Raw genomic sequence first — 19,193 nt, 5'->3', positions numbered from 1 at the left:
AAATATGAGCGTATATTGCAAGCTGGAAATTGGAATAAAAACAAAGCATGTTGTATCGATTTTGCTGTTACTGATGTTTTTAGTGTAGTTCATTGTAGCTAATTAAGACTGGACTGTTTGGACTGTTAATTCATAGTGGATTGTTGATTTTCATTAACGTGGTATGATTGTATTTGGATGATTAGCTTAACTGTTAATGTTAGCAATAGTATACAGGTAGAAGTCGATTTAGATCTTCACTTGTAGTTAGTAATTCGACATTTGAATGGCTGTGAGCATTTAATTAATGACAGCAGTAGTATGAATTTGGACTTGATTAATGTTGAAAACCGAATTTGACTGGGTTGCATGCTCATAAATGTAAAAATCAGATTGACATTGCGATCAAATATGAATTTCATGCGTCTGAATTCGAAGTCAACCGCTTATTGTCCATGCCTAACGACTTAGATGTATAGTCCGGTGTTAATATAGATCGGAAAGATGTCCATGGAATCAAGCTGCTTGCATATGCTAATCTGAACCTTAGTTTTATTTTGGATAAAATTGCCACTAAATCTTGCCCTTGTCGCATTGGGCTTCAACGAACAGACCATGTGAATTTGTGTTTTAAGCCGTTGGATTCGATTCAGTCTCGATTTGGGCCCCTGAGCAGGCCCATTCGATTGATCTTTATCTGAGCCCCATTAAGATTCTCTGTTTAGACTTGGTTTAAAGACCTTAGTTTATAGCTCAATGGAGTATAAATTGGGCTTTCGAGTTAGGTAGCGGTTTTTAAATTAAAAGGTTTTTACCCTTTTGTTTAAATCCGGACTTGAACTTGAAACCCGAATTTCATATTGCCAAGCCCTTTTAGAGACAACAATATAAATAAAGAATCTTAGTTCGCTTTGGATTGGCCTTAAAAAATAATTAAATGAGACGAGCCTTGCCAAACAAAACATATAAAATTGCGTGGCCCTCATTAAATACTAGGTTAAAATATTTTAGAAATCGGATAAGCCATTTAGCAAATTTTCATGGTCTCCCGCAAAGATACCGACACGCTAGTTACTTTAGGCGCGTTATTTAATAATTTACCTTCCTAACTCGGGTGCGCATTTCATGTAACCCAAATCCAAATCCCAAAACGTTGAATAAGAGGTGTTGAGGATCCGGGTACATTTCATGTGACGTGATCCAAAAGCGCGCTCTTAGACGATGTTCACTTTCGTAACAAATAAATTAAAGCGGTAAATAATATTAAAATTGCATTGTAGGTTTGAACATGTATTAAAATTAGAGTTTTAGCCATTTATTATAATTTAAGCGACCGTGCTAGAACCACGGGATCCGGGGGTGCCTAACACCTTCCCTCGGGTCAACAGAATTCCTTATTCAGAATCTCTGGTTCGCAGACTCCAATTGGGAAGTCGAATTTTTCCTCGATTTGGGATTTAAATTAAATCGATGACTTGGGACACCAAAAGCCAATCCTTTCCCAAGTGGCGACTCTAAAACATAAATAAATAATCCCATTTCGAATAATGTCACTTTAAATGGAAAAACTCCCTTATACATTTATCCTTCGGGGTAGGTGTGTAAAAAAGGAGGCGTGACAACTACGTCCACCATTATAAGAAATCTCAGGATATGAATGTTGGAGCTATTTTTATATTTTAAATCAAATTCCTATAAAGGTAAGAAAAGAAAAAGAAAAATGCATGGTAGCTCAAGTTTTTTTACTTTGAATACGGAGTTGCTGAGAAAGTTATTTTATGCTCAAATAAACCACACTGTAAATCTTACATGAATTAGCTTGACAAAGTCTTCATTTTTAGGCAATGAATGTGTATATCTCCGTATGCATACAACTATCGTACGTATTTACACACAAAAAATAAAGATATATACCAGAATGATATACAAAAAGTATATGGAAGTTTTTGTATTGCATAACTTCAAAAATTGAGAAGAAGGATGATGTGACCGATTCAATGTATTCTTGCTCATCTAGAATTTGTATGTTTTTGGAACTTCAAGAATAGGTAGGATATATCTAAATAATACTTAAAAGGGTCAAATAACAATAATGGAACGAATTATAATTATGCTAGATAGTACAAATAAGGAAATTTTATATGAGAAAAAATCTTTTAAAAAAATTTAATTCTGAAGTCCTAAATATTAGAAAAATAATTAAATAACTATTTCGAAATCGTAAGAAAATTAAATTGACTATTTTGTCCTATATGAATTTTTTTTTTTTCTAAAGAGTAAGAAAGACGAATGATATTTCGCTAAGGGGCTTCGTGCTTATAAAATAGTATAGATATTTTTAACAAAAATCAAAGACTACTAAACTTAAAAGGAGTCCTTAGTTGGGGGAAAACAAAAGGAGTACTGACAAAAGTTTGCTACTTTAATAATTTTTCAAACAATGTTTTCTTTATTAATAAAATTTGTTATGTTACGTTATATAAATAAGGAAGGATTTATATAAGATATTTAATATTAAGAATTTGTACATACTTCAAATAAGGAAAGAATTAGTGTACAAATTAAGTTTATTTAAAACTCCTAAATATTAGGCAGAAAACTTAAAATGACATTTTTGTCTAATATAAAATTATTTTAAGGGATAAAAAAAATGAACTTTGTTAAGGACCTTCGTGCTTTTAATACAATATATAATATATATATACACATATATATATATTATATTTACATCATAAAATATTCTACAATTTTAATTAACTCCTTTAGGGAACGTAGCTCTGTCCCTATTTGGACCATAGTACTGAAACTTTTTTTTTTCGGTTCATATATATTTTCGAAAAAGGAAAAATTTAATTAAAATTACGTCTTAACTTTCCTAACTTCCGTTGGTCAAGTCGAACATAGAAGGTTTCAGTCATTTTCACCTGAGAAAACACACAGGGCCCACGAGGAGGATAAAGCGGAAAACGTTGATACTCAAAAGAAGTTTACCGTGCCCGAGCCGCGGAGGCCTGGAACCGAGCCTAGAGGCGGCTATAAATAGCAGTCTATTTTAACCACCACTAACCACCGCACCTCAATCGGCTAACGGCGGCAACGAGGAGGCCCCACCATGAGCGTTTGTCGCGTGCCGCATAGGAGGCTCCTTTTGTACACGTGGCGAAAAAGAAGTTTGAGTAGGCCTTTGAACAAAATATCACTAGTACCTTTTAATTTGCAAATTAATGTTCATTTTAGAACAAACAAAATCGGTATTTCTACCTCAAATTAACATAGAATTTTAAATTAAAAATCTGAATTAAGGAGTATATTAACCAAAATAATTATTTTCCCCTCCAGAGTTTTAGTCTTTTTTTTTTCAAGTAAAATTTATGTATAAATTATAATTTTAACTTAAACAACTTGCCGTTTCAATTTTAATCCAATATTAACTAATTGGTTTTAGGCTCTTATTAGAATAAGAGTTACGAAGTAAATAATTTAGCACGCGTTTACGGTAAATCATTCATTATTATTCATAATTTAATTTAAAAAGTCAAATTAATTGGCAATACATACAGATATAATGAGATGGTATGCTTTAAATATTACGAGATATTACATGTGGGTACTTCCCCAATCAACTTTAGCTTATATTCTTTTTGTTAAAATAGCCTATTTTATGTATAATTTAATTTTTTTCATCTATTAACAGAATATTGAGAAAGACATGCGTTAAAAATCGATTTGAGAGTGATATTCATATTTATCATCACTAATTTAAATATTATTAGATGAATTAAAGTAAAAAATGAAAGACTCTATTACCGGAGTTCTTAAAAGCTTAGAGACTAATAATAAATTTTGTAATTTGCTAAAATTTGTGACAAAATTGATGATTAGAGTTCGTTAGGATTGTCATTTAGAACTTGTTGTTAAAATTTAAAGCTATTCGTAAAAATTTGAGCTATTTAATGATTTATGAGTTAAAATTCGTAGAAGATAAAATCAAGTCTTTGTTTCCAATATTATAATAAGCATGTAGTTTTATATCTTATGTATTACCGTTGAAAAATAATAAACTATGCGGTAATAAATAAAAAATGTCTCCCTTCGTTCACTTTTATTTAATCCAATCAATGATAAAATTTTGATAAAGAGATATAGCAGCACATTTATTAGTGAAAGATTTTGTTTGACGTTTAAACACGGATAAACGTTTTTCTCAGGAAACACACATCAGGTAGGACCCACTCAACCCCCGCCCCCCTGGAGTCTCACACCCTGCCAACTTCTACTCCTATCTCATCTATAAATGCTAACACAAGCCACCTCGCCCATGCCGAAAACGAAGAAAGATAGAAGAGAGCAAAGCCCTGCCGCCACCTACCCCCTCTGACGCTGTGCAGACTCTCTCCTCTTTCCTCTTGCCTTCGTTGCCCTCATCTTCGTTTTATGAACAAAAATCCCTCTCCCACCTATGATTTTGATTCCTTTGTTTCGTTAGATTAAAACTCAATCTCGATTAGCTTGATTAGATAAGGACTACCTTTTTTACGCTTTATCCACCGCCTATCCGCCGCCCTCTCTTCAAACCCTTATTTTTCACGTGATCTGCTCAAAGTCGACTCATCTAATCATTCCAAAAGCCTTCTAAACAACGGATCTGAGATTTCTCTATAACGTTTTTTTTATTCATAAAGATCTGAACTTTTTTGTTTCTTTCCGTAATAACTTAATTCTGTATACAATTTACGGTATTTATATATATACATATCTCTTAAAAAAACTGTAAACAACTGAACCTGGTGGTTTAATATGTCGATTGCTTCGAGTTCTGTGAACAATGGCATGGTTATACCATCGCCGGCAAAGAGTCTGGCGGGCCATCAATTGAATGCTATGCCTTTGGGCAGAGTCGGTGTTGGTCTGGGCAGAACTACTAGGGCCTCTAGAAGTTTAGCTAAGAGGACTACCGGTTTCGATAAGAGGTTTTACGGAGCCAAACTCCGGGCCTCGGGTTCTGAAAGGCTGCACCTTTGGCAATCAGATGGGCCGGGTCAGGCTCCGAAGCTTAAGGTTGTGGTTCGTTCTGCATTGTCTAATGTGCCGGAGAAGCCACTCGGCCTTTACGATCCGTCTTTCGATAAGGACTCTTGTGGCGTTGGGTTTGTGGCTGAACTTTCTGGTGAAAGCAACCGGAAAACGGTAAATCAGAAAACTTTTCAAAAGTATTTGTGATAGTTTTTTTAGTTCTATGGAAATTTTGAATTTTTCAAATTGTTTTTAGGTAACTGATGCTGTTGAGATGTTAGTTCGGATGTCTCATAGAGGCGCGTGTGGTTGTGAGACCAATACTGGAGATGGGGCCGGTATTCTTGTGGCTTTGCCTCATGATTTCTACAAGGAGGTGACTGACATATTTTAACTGATCAGAATTACTGCTACTTAATTTTCAGTTAGTGGAATTTTTTTAACCTCAAGTGATGTTCTTGAAACTTGTTATGAATGGCTAATTTGATGATTTTGTTAGTTGCTTCTTTACTTTTGTACTATTTATGGTTGATCATGTGTGGGTGTATTACCTGAGAGGATGATAGGGGAATCTTAAATGCGAAATAAATAAATAAATAAATATTGCGTTCTTCTAATTATTGGAATTTTATTTTAAATGCTTATAATGTAAAATTACTACTACAGAAATTACAAGAAAGAAACAAGTAGTAACCTGATCAATTTTTTTTCACAAGTAATAATGAAAAGGATATAGTTTTCATCTATATGTTTTTTCCAAGGTGTTTCTAAGACATGTATTTTTATTGGGTATAAAATAATATCACTTGAGAATGACAACAAAAAATAGACTATTAATTCAAAATTTAATACTAAAGTATTTATAGTGATCTCTTAGTTGCAAAATTACCAATTGTGGCTTGAAATCTGATCTAACACTCTATTGTTGCTTGTATCTTCTGTGTAACTGCCTCAGGTAGCAAGTGAGGTGGGATTTGAGCTACCACCACCTGGCCAGTATGCAGTTGGGATGTTCTTCCTACCTACCTCAGAAAGCAGAAGGGAGCAAAGCAAAATTGTATTTACAAAGGTGAAATCCATCTCCTGCTCTATTTGATGCTTTTGATGACAGATTTATGCAGGTGAATTTCTTTATTACGTATTCTGACTTTTTTTTTTGAATATTTGTGCTTCGGCAGGTGGCTGAGTCGCTCGGTCATACAGTTCTTGGATGGCGTCCAGTCCCTACAGATAATTCAGGGCTGGGCAAGTCTGCATTGCAGACAGAACCTGTCATTGAGCAAGTGTTTCTGACACCAACTCCTCGGTCGAAGGTCGACTTTGAGCGTCAGGTAGTTGTCTGTTACTGAAGTCGTATATTTGTCTTAGTATTTCCCTATCAATTATTGTTCATCATCGGTTTTGAATCCGTTCCCCCTGCAGATGTATATTTTGAGGAGGGTTTCAATGGTAGCTATCCGAGCTGCTTTAAACCTCCAACATGGTGGCGTGAGAGATTTCTATATATGCTCTCTTTCTTCAAGGTTTGTTCCTCAAGACTCAGAATACATCACTATTTGCTGTGGTGCTGTGGCTAACTTTATATTTTATAATCTTAATGCGCAGGACTATTGTTTACAAAGGTCAGTTGAAGCCTAATCAGTTGAAGGAATACTACTATGCAGATTTGGGCAATGAAAGGTTTACGAGCTACATGGCCCTGGTAAATATTTTATCCATTCTCTTTTAATTTGTACACTGACTCCATACTTCAACAACGAACAGCATTGGATCAACCAGTAAACTGAAGAGATGCAAGGTTGAGGAATGACTTCTGAGGCATTGAAGTATGAATGATCTCTTAAGTTCTTCCACTCCCTTGATCACAATTTGAATTTGGATGCCAGTGGGACTCTTTGGTGAGTTGGTAAGGAAACTCATTACCAAGTAAATAATGTTTACAGAAACTTGGTGCCCTCGTCTCTGCCATCTGTTCTTAACGAGAAAATATCCACTTAAATCTTGTGGAGGAATTTGTGTGTGCTCAAGGTTAGATTAGGGCTCAAGGTGCTGTGTCCTGTCATTGCCACAATCTTCAAAGTGCCAGAACTCAATTACCATTGCATCTGGAAGACATATCTCAGCAGCTCCATATTTTTTTTCCTTTTGTCGTATTGGATCTTCCAAATGTAAATTTTTGGGGTTTTCTGGTACAGGTGCATTCTAGGTTCTCTACAAATACCTTTCCTAGTTGGGATCGTGCTCAGCCTATGCGTGTTTTGGGTCATAACGGGGAAATTAACACACTTCGAGGCAACGTGAACTGGTAAGTTTCCTGCGGAGTTACTTTTCTGGTATAATATGTGCAGAGCTTAATATAATTCATTTAAGATTGATCTCCCGAATGAAAAGGTATTTTAGATGATTTAGTTTCCATTTGAAAATTGAAAAGAGGATTCACTGAACCTTGTAAAATGCGAATTGAGAGGATAAGGGGTCAACAGTAGTTGCTGCAGGTCAGTGATGTTCTTTTCCACATTACACTAGTGGAGGGATGCACATGATTGAATCCTTCCTTTTGCATCAAATATCTTCTTTTGTTCCCCTTCAATTCTGGAGTAACATGTTGACTGCAAATCGACTAGCATGCTCTTCCCAGAAGCGAAGGAAGATTCTTAAATAGGATTAAGTTATTTGACAGTTGTTCCATTGTATCTTGTTGATTTGTCTGCATTGATATTTTGTTTGAAACGTCATTCTTTTGTCTATTCAGGATGAGGGCTCGTGAAGGTCTTCTTAAATGCAAAGAGCTTGGCCTTTCAAAGGCAGAAATGAAAAAGCTCTTGCCCATTGTTGATGCCAGTTCATCTGATTCAGGTTTTTGTACTACCTTTCTGCACCTCAAAGCAGTCAATATCTGAACATGCTGGGATCAACTTTCCTACTAGCAGATATTTGTCTTGATTGACCCATATTTGTACTACCTTTCTGCACCTCAAAGCAGTCAATATCTGAACATGCTGGGATCAACTTTCCTACTAGCAGATATTTGTCTTGATTGTCCCATATCTGATTTTGATCTCCATTTTTCAGGAGCTTTTGACGGTGTACTTGAGCTTCTGCTTCGAGCTGGTAGAAGCCTTCCTGAAGCTGTAATGATGATGATTCCTGAAGCCTGGCAAAATGACAAGAACATGGATCCTAACCGGAAAGCATTGTATGAGTATTTTTCAGCTCTCATGGAACCATGGGATGGACCTGCCCTTATATCATGTAATGGACTTCAAGGAATTAACTGGTTTCTTATATGAGGTTTTTCTTTGTGGCATTTGCTTAATGTGGACATTGCCTTGCAGTTACTGATGGGCGCTATCTTGGAGCTACATTAGATCGGAATGGTCTGCGTCCAGGCCGCTTTTATGTCACATACAGTGGCAGGGTTGTTATGGCAAGTGAAGTTGGAGTAGTTGATATTCCACCTGAAGATGTATGCAGAAAAGGTCGACTAAACCCTGGAATGATGCTTCTGGTGGACTTTGAGAACCATGTTGTTGTAGATGATGAAGCTTTGAAGCAGCAGTACTCTCTTGCAAGACCTTATGGGCAGTGGCTTAAAAGGCAAAAGATAGAGCTGAAAGACATTGTTGAGTCTGTAAATAAATCCTACAGGGTCCCTCCACCCATTGCCGGAGTTTCGCCTGTGAGCACCGTGTCTCATACTAATTTAATTCCTCTAAATCTTTATTTTTGGTCTTCTCTTTTCTGCTGTTAATTGTGCCTGTTTGTTATTAGTTGGTTCTTTTAAGTTCCTCTTAACTTATCAGTCTATTCTTCTACAATTTTAGGCGTTAAATGATGATGACAATATGGAAAATATGGGGCTTCATGGTTTATTGGCTCCATTAAAGGCCTTTGGGTATGTTTCTTTTGCCACTTTCCCCAGAATTTTGTGACAACATGTATTAAGTATTTAATCGCCGACCTATTTATGCAGTTACACTGTGGAGTCCTTAGAAATGCTGCTACTCCCAATGGCAAAAGATGGTGTCGAGGCTCTTGGTTCAATGGGAAATGATGCTCCATTAGCAGTGATGTCTAATAGAGAGAAACTTACATTTGAGTATTTCAAGCAGATGTTTGCTCAAGTCACAAACCCTCCTATTGACCCTATAAGGGAAAAAATTGTTACCTCTATGGAATGTATGATTGGTCCTGAAGGAGATCTTACAGAGACCACTGAAGAACAGTGTCACCGCCTCTCACTCAAGGGACCTCTTTTGTCCATTGAAGAAATGGAAGCTGTGAAAAAGATGAACTACAGAGGGTGGCGCAGTAAGGTTCTTGATATTACCTTCTCCCGAGACCGTGGTACGAAGGGTCTAGAGGAGACCTTAGATAGGATCTGCTCTGAATCGCACAACGCGATTCAGGAGGGTTATACAACAATTATTCTTTCTGACAGAGGTACCAATCTTTACAGAGAGCTATTTAATTTTTCTTAAAATAAAAAGTATGTCATTCCTTTGTACGTGGTTTTTATCTCTGTTATCGATATGGCATTAATATTTACTTATTAACCTTCTTAGCCTTCTCGCCAAAGCGTGTTGCTGTGAGCTCTTTATTGGCTGTTGGTGCTGTCCATCATCATTTAGTTAAAAAGCTTGAGCGGACTCGTGTTGCACTGATTGTTGAATCTGCTGAGCCACGAGAAGTACACCATTTCTGTACATTGGTAGGATTTGGTGCTGATGCTATCTGCCCTTATTTGGCCGTAGAAGCTATATGGAGACTACAGGTTGATGGAAAAATCCCACCAAAGTCAACTGGTGAGTTCCATTCCAAGGATGAGCTTGTCAAGAAATACTTCAAAGCAAGTCATTATGGCATGCAGAAGGTTCTTGCAAAAATGGGCATATCAACATTGGCATCGTACAAGGGCGCTCAGATTTTTGAGGCAGTTGGCCTTTCGTCAGAAGTGATGGAGCGGTGTTTCAAAGGAACCCCTAGCAGAGTGGAGGGTGCAACTTTTGATGCACTTGCAAAGGATGCACTCAAGCTGCATGAACTAGCGTTCCCATCACGAGCCTTGGCTCCAGGGAGTGCAGAGGCTGTGGCACTCCCTAATCCTGGTGATTACCATTGGAGAAAAGGTGGTGAGATTCACCTTAATGATCCACTTGCCATCGCAAAATTGCAGGAGGCTGCGCGAACTAATAGTGTAGCTGCCTACAAAGAATATTCTAAGCGTGTGCAGGAATTAAATAGACAATGCAATTTAAGGGGACTTTTGAAGTTTAAAGAGGCAGAGGTGAAAGTTCCTCTGGAAGAAGTTGAACCAGCAAGTGAGATTGTAAAACGTTTTGTTACTGGAGCCATGAGTTATGGATCAATCTCTTTGGAGGCACATGCTACTCTTGCTATGGCAATGAATAAAATTGGGGGCAAATCTAACACAGGTATGTTTTACTGGATTGTTTTATTTTTGATGACCGAGAAATCAGTCTGGAGGCCAACCACAGCGTTAAAAAACTTGGGGATGATGAGTCCGCCACTCTTACCTTTCTCCACTTAAATACTGTGGTTAGTTCACTTGGTGCATGGTTCTAACTTTGTGATCTAAGACACAAGTCCTTCAACCTTTGCTAATTGAGCTAACCCCTGTGGAGCTGCTTAAGTGGAGTGTTGACAGTGATCTTTCTCTTGTGAGGCTACCATTTTTTACCCCTTTGGAGCTGAAATTCTTTTGACTGTAAAATGAAAGCTGTACCTACTTTTGGACAGGTGAGGGTGGTGAGCAACCATCTCGGATGGAGCCTCTTCCTAATGGTTCAATGAATCCAAAAAGAAGTGCAATTAAGCAGGTTGCAAGTGGTAGATTTGGAGTCTCAAGTTATTACCTCACAAATGCGGACGAGCTACAGATAAAAATGGCTCAGGTACTCTTTACATGCGCATTGCAATATATTTCATTCACGGTTATTTCCTTCATCAACATGTTTGTATTAAATGTTGATCCATTCCTATTAGATCCTGTATTCCAGTTGGAATAGAGGTTTCTCTTGTTTATGAATTTATGTTCATGGACAGATGATGCTGCATCTGCAAGGCACCTATAGGTGTCTTTGCCTCATTAACTGAAACCTGCATTTGGCATTTGGTGAGATAAATGTGAACAGTCAAGTTTTCTGTTACGCATTGGATACATCTATTCACATCCCTTTCTATTTTGCAGGGAGCCAAGCCTGGAGAAGGGGGTGAACTTCCTGGACACAAGGTCATTGGTGACATAGCTGTCACTAGGAACTCCACAGCTGGAGTTGGACTAATTAGTCCTCCTCCTCATCATGATATCTACTCTATTGAGGATCTTGCGCAGTTGATTCATGATCTTAAGGTATTAAAATCTCGTGTATTTGCACTGTGCATCTTTCTTTCTTTATTATTCATTGATCCTGAGATATTGCCCTAATTCCTATAGAATGCAAATCCCGGGGCACGTGTAAGTGTCAAGTTGGTTTCTGAAGCTGGCGTGGGGGTTATTGCTAGCGGTGTTGTCAAGGGACATGCTGATCATGTCTTGATCTCCGGTCATGATGGAGGCACGGGTGCCTCAAGATGGACTGGTATCAAGAGTGCCGGTCTTCCATGGGAACTTGGTCTTGCAGAGACGCATCAAACTTTAGTGGCTAATGACCTTCGTGGCCGAACAACACTGCAAACAGATGGCCAATTGAAAACTGGAAGAGATGTGGCTGTTGCTGCTCTTCTTGGTGCAGAGGAGTTTGGTTTCAGCACTGCTCCCCTCATAACACTCGGCTGCATAATGATGAGAAAATGCCACAAAAACACTTGCCCTGTGGGAATTGCCACTCAAGATCCAATTCTTCGGGAGAAGTTTGCTGGAGAACCAGAACATGTCATAAATTTCTTCTTCATGCTGGCTGAGGAAGTAAGAGAAATTATGTCTCAGCTTGGTTTTAGAACACTTACTGAAATGGTTGGCCGTTCAGACATGCTTGAACTGGATAAAGATTTAACCAAGAACAATGACAAACTAAAGAACATCGATCTGTCCCTACTGCTTCGACCTGCTGCTGATATCCGTCCTGAAGCTGCCCAATATTGTGTTCAGAAACAGGATCATGGTTTAGACATGGCTTTAGATAACAATTTGATAGCCCTTTCCAAAGCTGCTTTGGAGAAAAGTCTTCCTGTATATATTGAAACTCCAATCTGTAATGTAAACCGCGCTGTCGGAACAATGCTAAGCCATGAAGTTACCAAGCGATATCACCTTGCAGGACTCCCTGCAGACACCATTCATATCAAACTTAGTGGAAGTGCAGGGCAGAGTCTGGGAGCTTTTCTTTGCCCTGGCATCACGTTAGAGCTTGAAGGAGACAGCAATGATTATGTTGGTAAAGGTTTGTCAGGGGGGAAAATCATTGTCTATCCTCCAAAAGAAAGCAAGTTTGACCCCAAGGAAAATATTGTGATTGGAAATGTAGCTCTTTACGGGGCAACAACTGGGGAGGCATATTTTAATGGGATGGCAGCAGAAAGATTTTGTGTCCGTAACTCAGGGGCCAAAGCTGTTGTAGAAGGTGTTGGTGATCATGGCTGTGAGTACATGACTGGTGGTACAGTTGTTGTCCTCGGAAAAACTGGAAGAAACTTTGCTGCTGGTATGAGTGGTGGCGTTGCCTATGTTCTTGATGTGGATTCAAAGTTCCGATCTCGTTGCAATTCAGAGCTGGTTGATCTTGATAAAGTTGAAGAAGAAGATGATATCATGACTTTGAAGATGATGATACAGCAACATCAGCGTAACACAAACAGCCAACTGGCAAAAGATGTTCTTGCAGACTTTGATAATCTTTTGCCTAGATTTATTAAGGTCTTCCCTAGAGATTATAAACGGGTTCTGGCAAGCATGAAAAAAGAGGAAGCTAACAAAGCAGCAAATGATCGTGCCATCAAGGAAGCGGAGGAGCAAGAAGAGGCAGATTTGAAGGAGAAAGATGCCTTTGAAGAGCTGAAGAAATTAGCAGCTGCGTCTAAGGACCAATCCAGTCAGGTTAGTTCATTTATTAAGTTTCTGAAGGAGCTGCCTTGGAATTCCTGTATTATTTCATCATATTCCTGAGAAGATTCTATTTTTTCTATAGATGTAGCTAAGGGACCTTGTGGCATATATATATATAAATAGGACTATCAATCTTTGCACTTATGATTTAGGAAGATTTGTTCATTTTGTAGTGTCTGCATTTCTATATATTAGATAGAAACCTGACTTGTTTAATTGCTTTATTGGCCTTTGCCGGCGCATTTGAGTATTTAGTTGCTGTAAGACGCTTTACAATATGTTTTTCAACTTTACATATGCACTTTTGGTCTTTTACAGGTTGAAGAGGAAAAAACATTGAAGAGGCCCACCGAAGTTGCTGATGCAATCAAGCATCGAGGTTTTGTTGCTTATGAGCGACAGGGCGTGTCATACAGGGATCCAGATGTTCGGATGAGGGACTGGAAAGAGGTTATGGAAGAGTCAAAACCCAGTCCACTCCTTAAGACACAGTCTGCGCGCTGCATGGACTGTGGAACTCCTTTTTGTCATCAGGTAATATTAATGCTGAAATGTGTAGTGATTAATGCACAATATGAATACAAGCCGCCAAAATCTGATTTGATTACGTCATGAAAAATCTGTTGCAGGAGAACTCTGGGTGTCCTCTTGGAAACAAAATACCAGAATTCAATGAGTTAGTGTATCAAAACAGGTGGCGTGAAGCACTGGATAGGCTTCTTGAGACAAACAACTTTCCTGAGTTCACTGGTCGGGTGTGTCCTGCACCTTGTGAAGGGTCTTGTGTGCTTGGTATCATTGAGAATCCTGTTTCTATTAAGAGCATTGAATGTGCCATTATCGACAAAGCTTTTGAGGAAGGGTGGATGGTGCCACGACCTCCTTCTGAGAGAACTGGGTAAGCATTTCATCACTTGCTTGTACTGTACTGTTCCAAACCCTTGCCCCCACCATTCTACATATGCCTGTTTTTATTTTTCTTTGGAGGTGCTCCTTTTTCTCATTTCCAATTGCTCCTGGTAACTGACTCTTTGCAGCTACTAAGTTGATATTCTTTCAGCGTGTCCACTGTCAGCAAGCATATTTTTTCAGCAAAAAGTTGTGCTTTTACGGATTATGTAGATGTTTCATTCTAAGAGTAGTTAAGCTTTGATAGACCGACATCTACACTCTACCGTACATAACATCGATAGCTCATGTTCTAATTGTCCTCATTCTCACAGGAAAAGAGTCGCAATTGTCGGGAGTGGACCCTCAGGCCTGGCTGCTGCTGATCAGTTAAATAGAAAGGGTCATACTGTAACCGTGTTTGAACGTGCTGATAGAATCGGTGGTCTGATGATGTATGGAGTGCCCAACATGAAGACCGACAAGATTGATGTCGTTCAGAGGCGGGTTGACCTTATGGAGAAGGAAGGGGTGAAATTTGTGGTCAATGCAAATGTTGGAAATGATCCCGTCTACTCCTTGGAGCGGCTTCGTGAAGATCACGATGCAATTGTTTTGGCTGTTGGAGCCACAAAGCCAAGGTGAGTACCATCGATTGCATTGCATCGCTTTTGGTTCATTGTGCTTTCTGAATAAGTAATTGCTCACTCAAACTACTTGACTCATTGGTAGGGACCTTCCTGTTCCTGGACGAGACCTCTCAGGAGTTCATTTTGCAATGGAGTTCCTTCACGCAAACACAAAAAGTTTGCTTGATAGCAATCTCCAGGATGGAAAATACATTTCTGCCAAGGGCAAGAAGGTGGTTGTTATTGGTGGAGGTGACACTGGGACAGATTGCATAGGAACGTCTATTCGGCATGGCTGCAGCAGTGTTGTTAATCTAGAGCTTCTCCCTCAGCCGCCACAAACTAGGGCTCCTGGAAATCCTTGGCCACAGGTTTGATCATGTTTTATGTGGCAATGCACCTTACTCTTTCCCATGCATAGTTAGTCACTTCAATTAGCACACTAGCACCTTACTGTTATTATCATGGCAAATGCACCTTACATATTACTGTGTATAGTAGTCACTTCAATTAGCGTGGTTGCTTTATGTTTATCATGTGCATGATGGGCAATTCAGGAGCAATATGATGTTTTGTCAGCTTAAATTAGAAGGAGCTGCTCTTTTTGTACTTTCAGAGGAAGTTTCTAGAATTGGCTTTATAGTCTGAGTTAGGATTATAAAGTGATCATTGAACTTTTATTAACATTTTCTTTATTAACTTCCTGAATGTCAATGTGATATGTCCTTCCCTTTCTTTTTGGCAGTGGCCTCGTATTTTCCGTGTAGATTATGGGCATCAGGAAGCTGCTGCAAAGTTTGGTAAGGATCCGAGATCCTATGAGGTATTGACCAAGCGTTTCATTGGAGATGAGAATGGAAATGTGAAAGGGTTGGAGGTCATCCGTGTACAGTGGGAGAAAGATGCTAGTGGAAGATTCCAATTCAAAGAAGTAGAAGGCTCTGAAGAAATTATCGGAGCCGATCTGGTTATGCTAGCTATGGGGTTCCTTGGTCCTGAATCGGTTAGTATCTTGTGATTTCCATTTTCATTTATTCATTTTTTTGCTCTAATGAAATTCAATTAATATTGAATGGTTATTCTTGTGTTTGATCTTTGTTCAGACAATAGCAGACAGACTGGGACTAGAAAAGGACAACAGGTCTAACTTCAAGGCTGATTATGGACACTTTTCTACAAGTGTGGAAGGGGTGTTTGCAGCAGGAGACTGTCGCAGGGGACAGTCTTTGGTGGTGTGGGCCATCTCCGAAGGGCGGCAAGCAGCTGCTCAAGTTGACAAGTTTCTCATGAAGGATGACGAGGACGACTTCACTGTTGATGTGGCTAGCCAACAAGAACTTGTCAAAAAGCAACAAGATAGCAGCAAGCAGCAGACAGTCGTGACATAAGACACTTGCAAAAGCAAATGAATAAAGGACACTGTGGGGAGGCTGGTTTAGGGATTTTCCTTCAAATGATATCCAAATCCAAGAATAGAAGCACAGAGTAAATCAATAGCAGCTCAGTTTGAATATAGGATAGGATAGTTGATATTTTCTGATTCTTGGGAGTTTGAGGGGTGGGGGTGGTGGGATAGTATTTGTTTTTTTTTGGCTGCATGTTGGGTGTCGATAAAGTTTATTATTGCCGTGTTGGTTGTTTGGAGGGTAGCTCCAGCACAGGCTTAGTGGAAAAAATAACATGTACAGTTCTCGTTTGTGCAAAATTTCCTTTGAAATTAATATTATGGGGGATTATTTCTAGTTTTTGCTGGTCCTGCACTTTAAGTTAACAGTATTTTGTCGATGCAACACTCTTCAGAGCATTCACATACACAGAAAAATCTGTTGTGAATTCATTCACTGTGTTACAGTTCTGTTTTCATATATTTATTAGACTTTTGAGACAAACATAGCAATTGCAATAAAGTAGTTGGACGGAGGTCCCAAACAATGTTAGAGTGACATTTTGCTCACACGAATAGTATAGTGTCAAATTTTTTTTGACGGAGAATTTTAGTTAGTTATTTTCAACCGACTGCATTTTACAAGTATGAAAAATTAATGCTTATTCTCTTAAATAAACAAAAGGAATATAGTAAGAGAGAAGATCATTTATAGCCCATCGGCCCAAACATATATCACCCGGTAGCCCTAATATTGCAATATCATTTTATAGCACAAAAGCAATTCTAGTGGCTAGCCCAAAAGTAATTACGGCTCAATCTACTATCCCTATCCCTATCCTTGCCCCGTTCTCTTCTATCATCTCGATCGGTTGCCTCTCTCTCTGTAATTAGCCATTGATTTCTCCATATACTGTAAGAACCCAAACAACATCCCTTTTTATCAATTTTATTAAGGGGTCGTTTAGTAGATTAAATAAGAATAGCATTAGTAACAATCCTTCCACTTTTTTCTTTTTTTTTTTTTCTTTTTTTTTTCTTTTTCTTTCTTAAATGCTTTCACCGGAGCATTCTATGTTTGCCGGTGGAGCTGGTGAAAGCGGTGTCGGTGAGTATAATCGGCGGCTAAAAAGAGGCGATGATGATTTTGTCATTTCGTTCTGAGCTTATTAATCAATCGGGGAATTTTGAGATAACCCGACCCGTATCTTGGCGGGGCATGCTCCCAGTGGGTTTTTGCAGCCATGGCGTCGTTGGATTCTCTTTTTTTGCCTGTGGTTAAACACAAATCTGAGCCTCAATTTCTTGTTACTCTCTCTGTTTCATTTTACGTACAATGAGGCTATGATAATTTTTGATTTTCTCTTCTGTGGAAGATGAATCAAACATATTTTACGTATTAAAGTATGTTTCTGAAAGTGATAATTGGAAACAAAATACATACTAAACAGACTATCACTATACAAAAAATATAAAAAATAGACTGTGATTATACAAAATATATACTAAATAGACTGTCATTATACAAAATAGACTGTCATTATACAAAAAATATACAACATAGACTATAACTATACAATTTATATACAATAGATTGTCACTATACAAAATATATACAAAATAGACTGTCACTATACCAAAATAGACTGTTACTATACAAAAAATATACAAAATAGACTGTCACTATGCAAAAAATATACAAAAATAGACTGTTATTATACAAAAAATATACAAAAATAGACATTTCGTATATGACCTGCATTGCATATTTCATTCAATTCTTAGCTAATACTTATCAGATCCAGAAGTACAAAATACAATTTAAAAAGGCAAAAAAGGGTTGCTCTATCGAGCCAGGTAGGGGTCGAACCCACGACCTTAGCTTAGGAAGCAGATGCTCTATCCACTGAGCTACAAGCACTTATGTTGTCATGTTCATTCCTTTCGGCTACTATATGCAATATGTTTGGGCCGAAGGGCCATTTTTTGTAAGTGGGACAAAACATGGGCTATTAAAATTTTGAGGGGCTATAGAGGGTAGTTTTCTCATATAGTAAACTAGTGAGATGGAGAAACAAAAGGTGGTTTTTATCCCTTACGAATTCTACATATTTTGAGTCATATTCTTACTAGAGATGGTTAATAATCTTTCCTTAATAAGACTTTGTTAATGAATGGAACTTCTAAGTTCTAACAATTGTAGAGGTGGATGTATATACTTTGTTAAGGTAAAGCGCTTAAATCCTACTTATATTTGAAGCTTCTATATATCTATATAATTGAGGCCCTAAGAGAGGTGATGTGGCTTTCTCTAAAGCCAGAATTTCTATTTATCTTTTACCTTAACTTTTTTTTTTTTTTGCTTTTCACCCATTTTCCATATCTATATGCTATTTAAAAAAACTCCAAAAGTCATCTCATTAATTTCTACATAATTGCACCTATTCACTGCTATAATCCTCATCCTAAAAGTCACTATTAAAGACAACGTTACTCTAACCTTTCCTAATTGGATCTCATGCTTCTTCTTTGGTGTTTCGTCTTATAAATGTATCGATCACCAGGTTTGTTCTTTTAATGAAATATATCATTTTATAAATATATTCAATTTTGCAATCTTACTGATCCATCACTTTTGTTTCATCCCCTTAGAATTGAGTCAACTTCTCATAATTCAATCATCTTCTTGATTGAGCCTCTTCCAATACCACCTTCAAATTTCCTTTTCACCATGTCATTTACCTATTATATAGACCTTTGCTTCTCAATATGGGCCCATCATCCCTCCTCAATAGTATGCATCTCAAATTTTAGTGTATGATAATGAATTGATGGATCGCTTCCCTTTGGATAGCAAGGGGATATGCACAGGATCGTCCTTCTACTAATAAGTGAAGGAAAGAACTCACATATTTTAGTGCTCGCGAAGATCTTTTTTTTTCATTTAACTTTCACTTACTCTCCTCTAGTTCTTTTTTTTTTTTCCTTTTAATTATTATGGGTTTTCTTCTATATTTTCATGGTGGTACTTGTGTTTCGGATTCAAAAGTCAAGATATGATCTTCTTCCTTGACTGATTGGTTTCCAGTGGAGGCTAAGATTCCAGTATATATTTGTATGTCTGTGTTTCACTGAGTTTATATGCTCACTCAACGGAATATTGAGTGGCTACTGATACTCAATTGTAGAGTATCGATAAACCAATGAAACAGTAACAAAAAGAAGAGAAAAGAGG

The 19,193-nt window shown here is 37.9% G+C and overlaps 1 protein-coding gene across 2 annotated transcripts; it reads left to right on the top strand.

The window, feature by feature from the left end:
• The first annotated feature begins 4,375 nt into the window (after window positions 1-4,375).
• Window positions 4,376-16,319, top strand: LOC109213942 (glutamate synthase 1 [NADH], chloroplastic). 2 transcript variants are annotated; one of them, XM_019377782.1, is made up of 22 exons: window positions 4,376-5,166; window positions 5,249-5,368; window positions 5,948-6,061; window positions 6,171-6,323; window positions 6,415-6,515; window positions 6,598-6,694; window positions 7,188-7,297; window positions 7,745-7,848; window positions 8,065-8,244; window positions 8,328-8,671; window positions 8,817-8,887; window positions 8,966-9,435; window positions 9,558-10,427; window positions 10,753-10,907; window positions 11,204-11,365; window positions 11,450-13,048; window positions 13,376-13,591; window positions 13,687-13,955; window positions 14,281-14,586; window positions 14,678-14,945; window positions 15,320-15,577; window positions 15,678-16,319. In XM_019377782.1, exons 1-22 carry the CDS (start codon window positions 4,777-4,779, stop codon window positions 15,960-15,962), a joined length of 6,642 nt encoding a protein of 2,213 aa, XP_019233327.1. In that variant the 5' UTR covers window positions 4,376-4,776; the 3' UTR covers window positions 15,963-16,319. The 2 variants fall into 2 exon arrangements, with proteins under 2 accessions (XP_019233327.1, XP_019233328.1); XM_019377783.1 differs by lacking the exons at window positions 4,376-5,166; window positions 5,249-5,368; window positions 5,948-6,061; ... (1 more) ...; window positions 6,415-6,515; window positions 6,598-6,694 and adding an exon at window positions 6,747-6,898 and having other exon boundaries at window positions 15,678-16,296.
• The last annotated feature ends 2,874 nt before the right edge of the window (window positions 16,320-19,193 follow it).

This window comes from Nicotiana attenuata, unplaced genomic scaffold (assembly GCF_001879085.1).
Source record: "Nicotiana attenuata strain UT unplaced genomic scaffold, NIATTr2, whole genome shotgun sequence".
Classification (NCBI taxonomy): Eukaryota; Viridiplantae; Streptophyta; class Magnoliopsida; order Solanales; family Solanaceae; genus Nicotiana; species Nicotiana attenuata.
The sequence above is the reverse complement of the archived record's forward strand: the minus strand, read 5'-3'. Positions and strand labels throughout refer to the sequence as shown.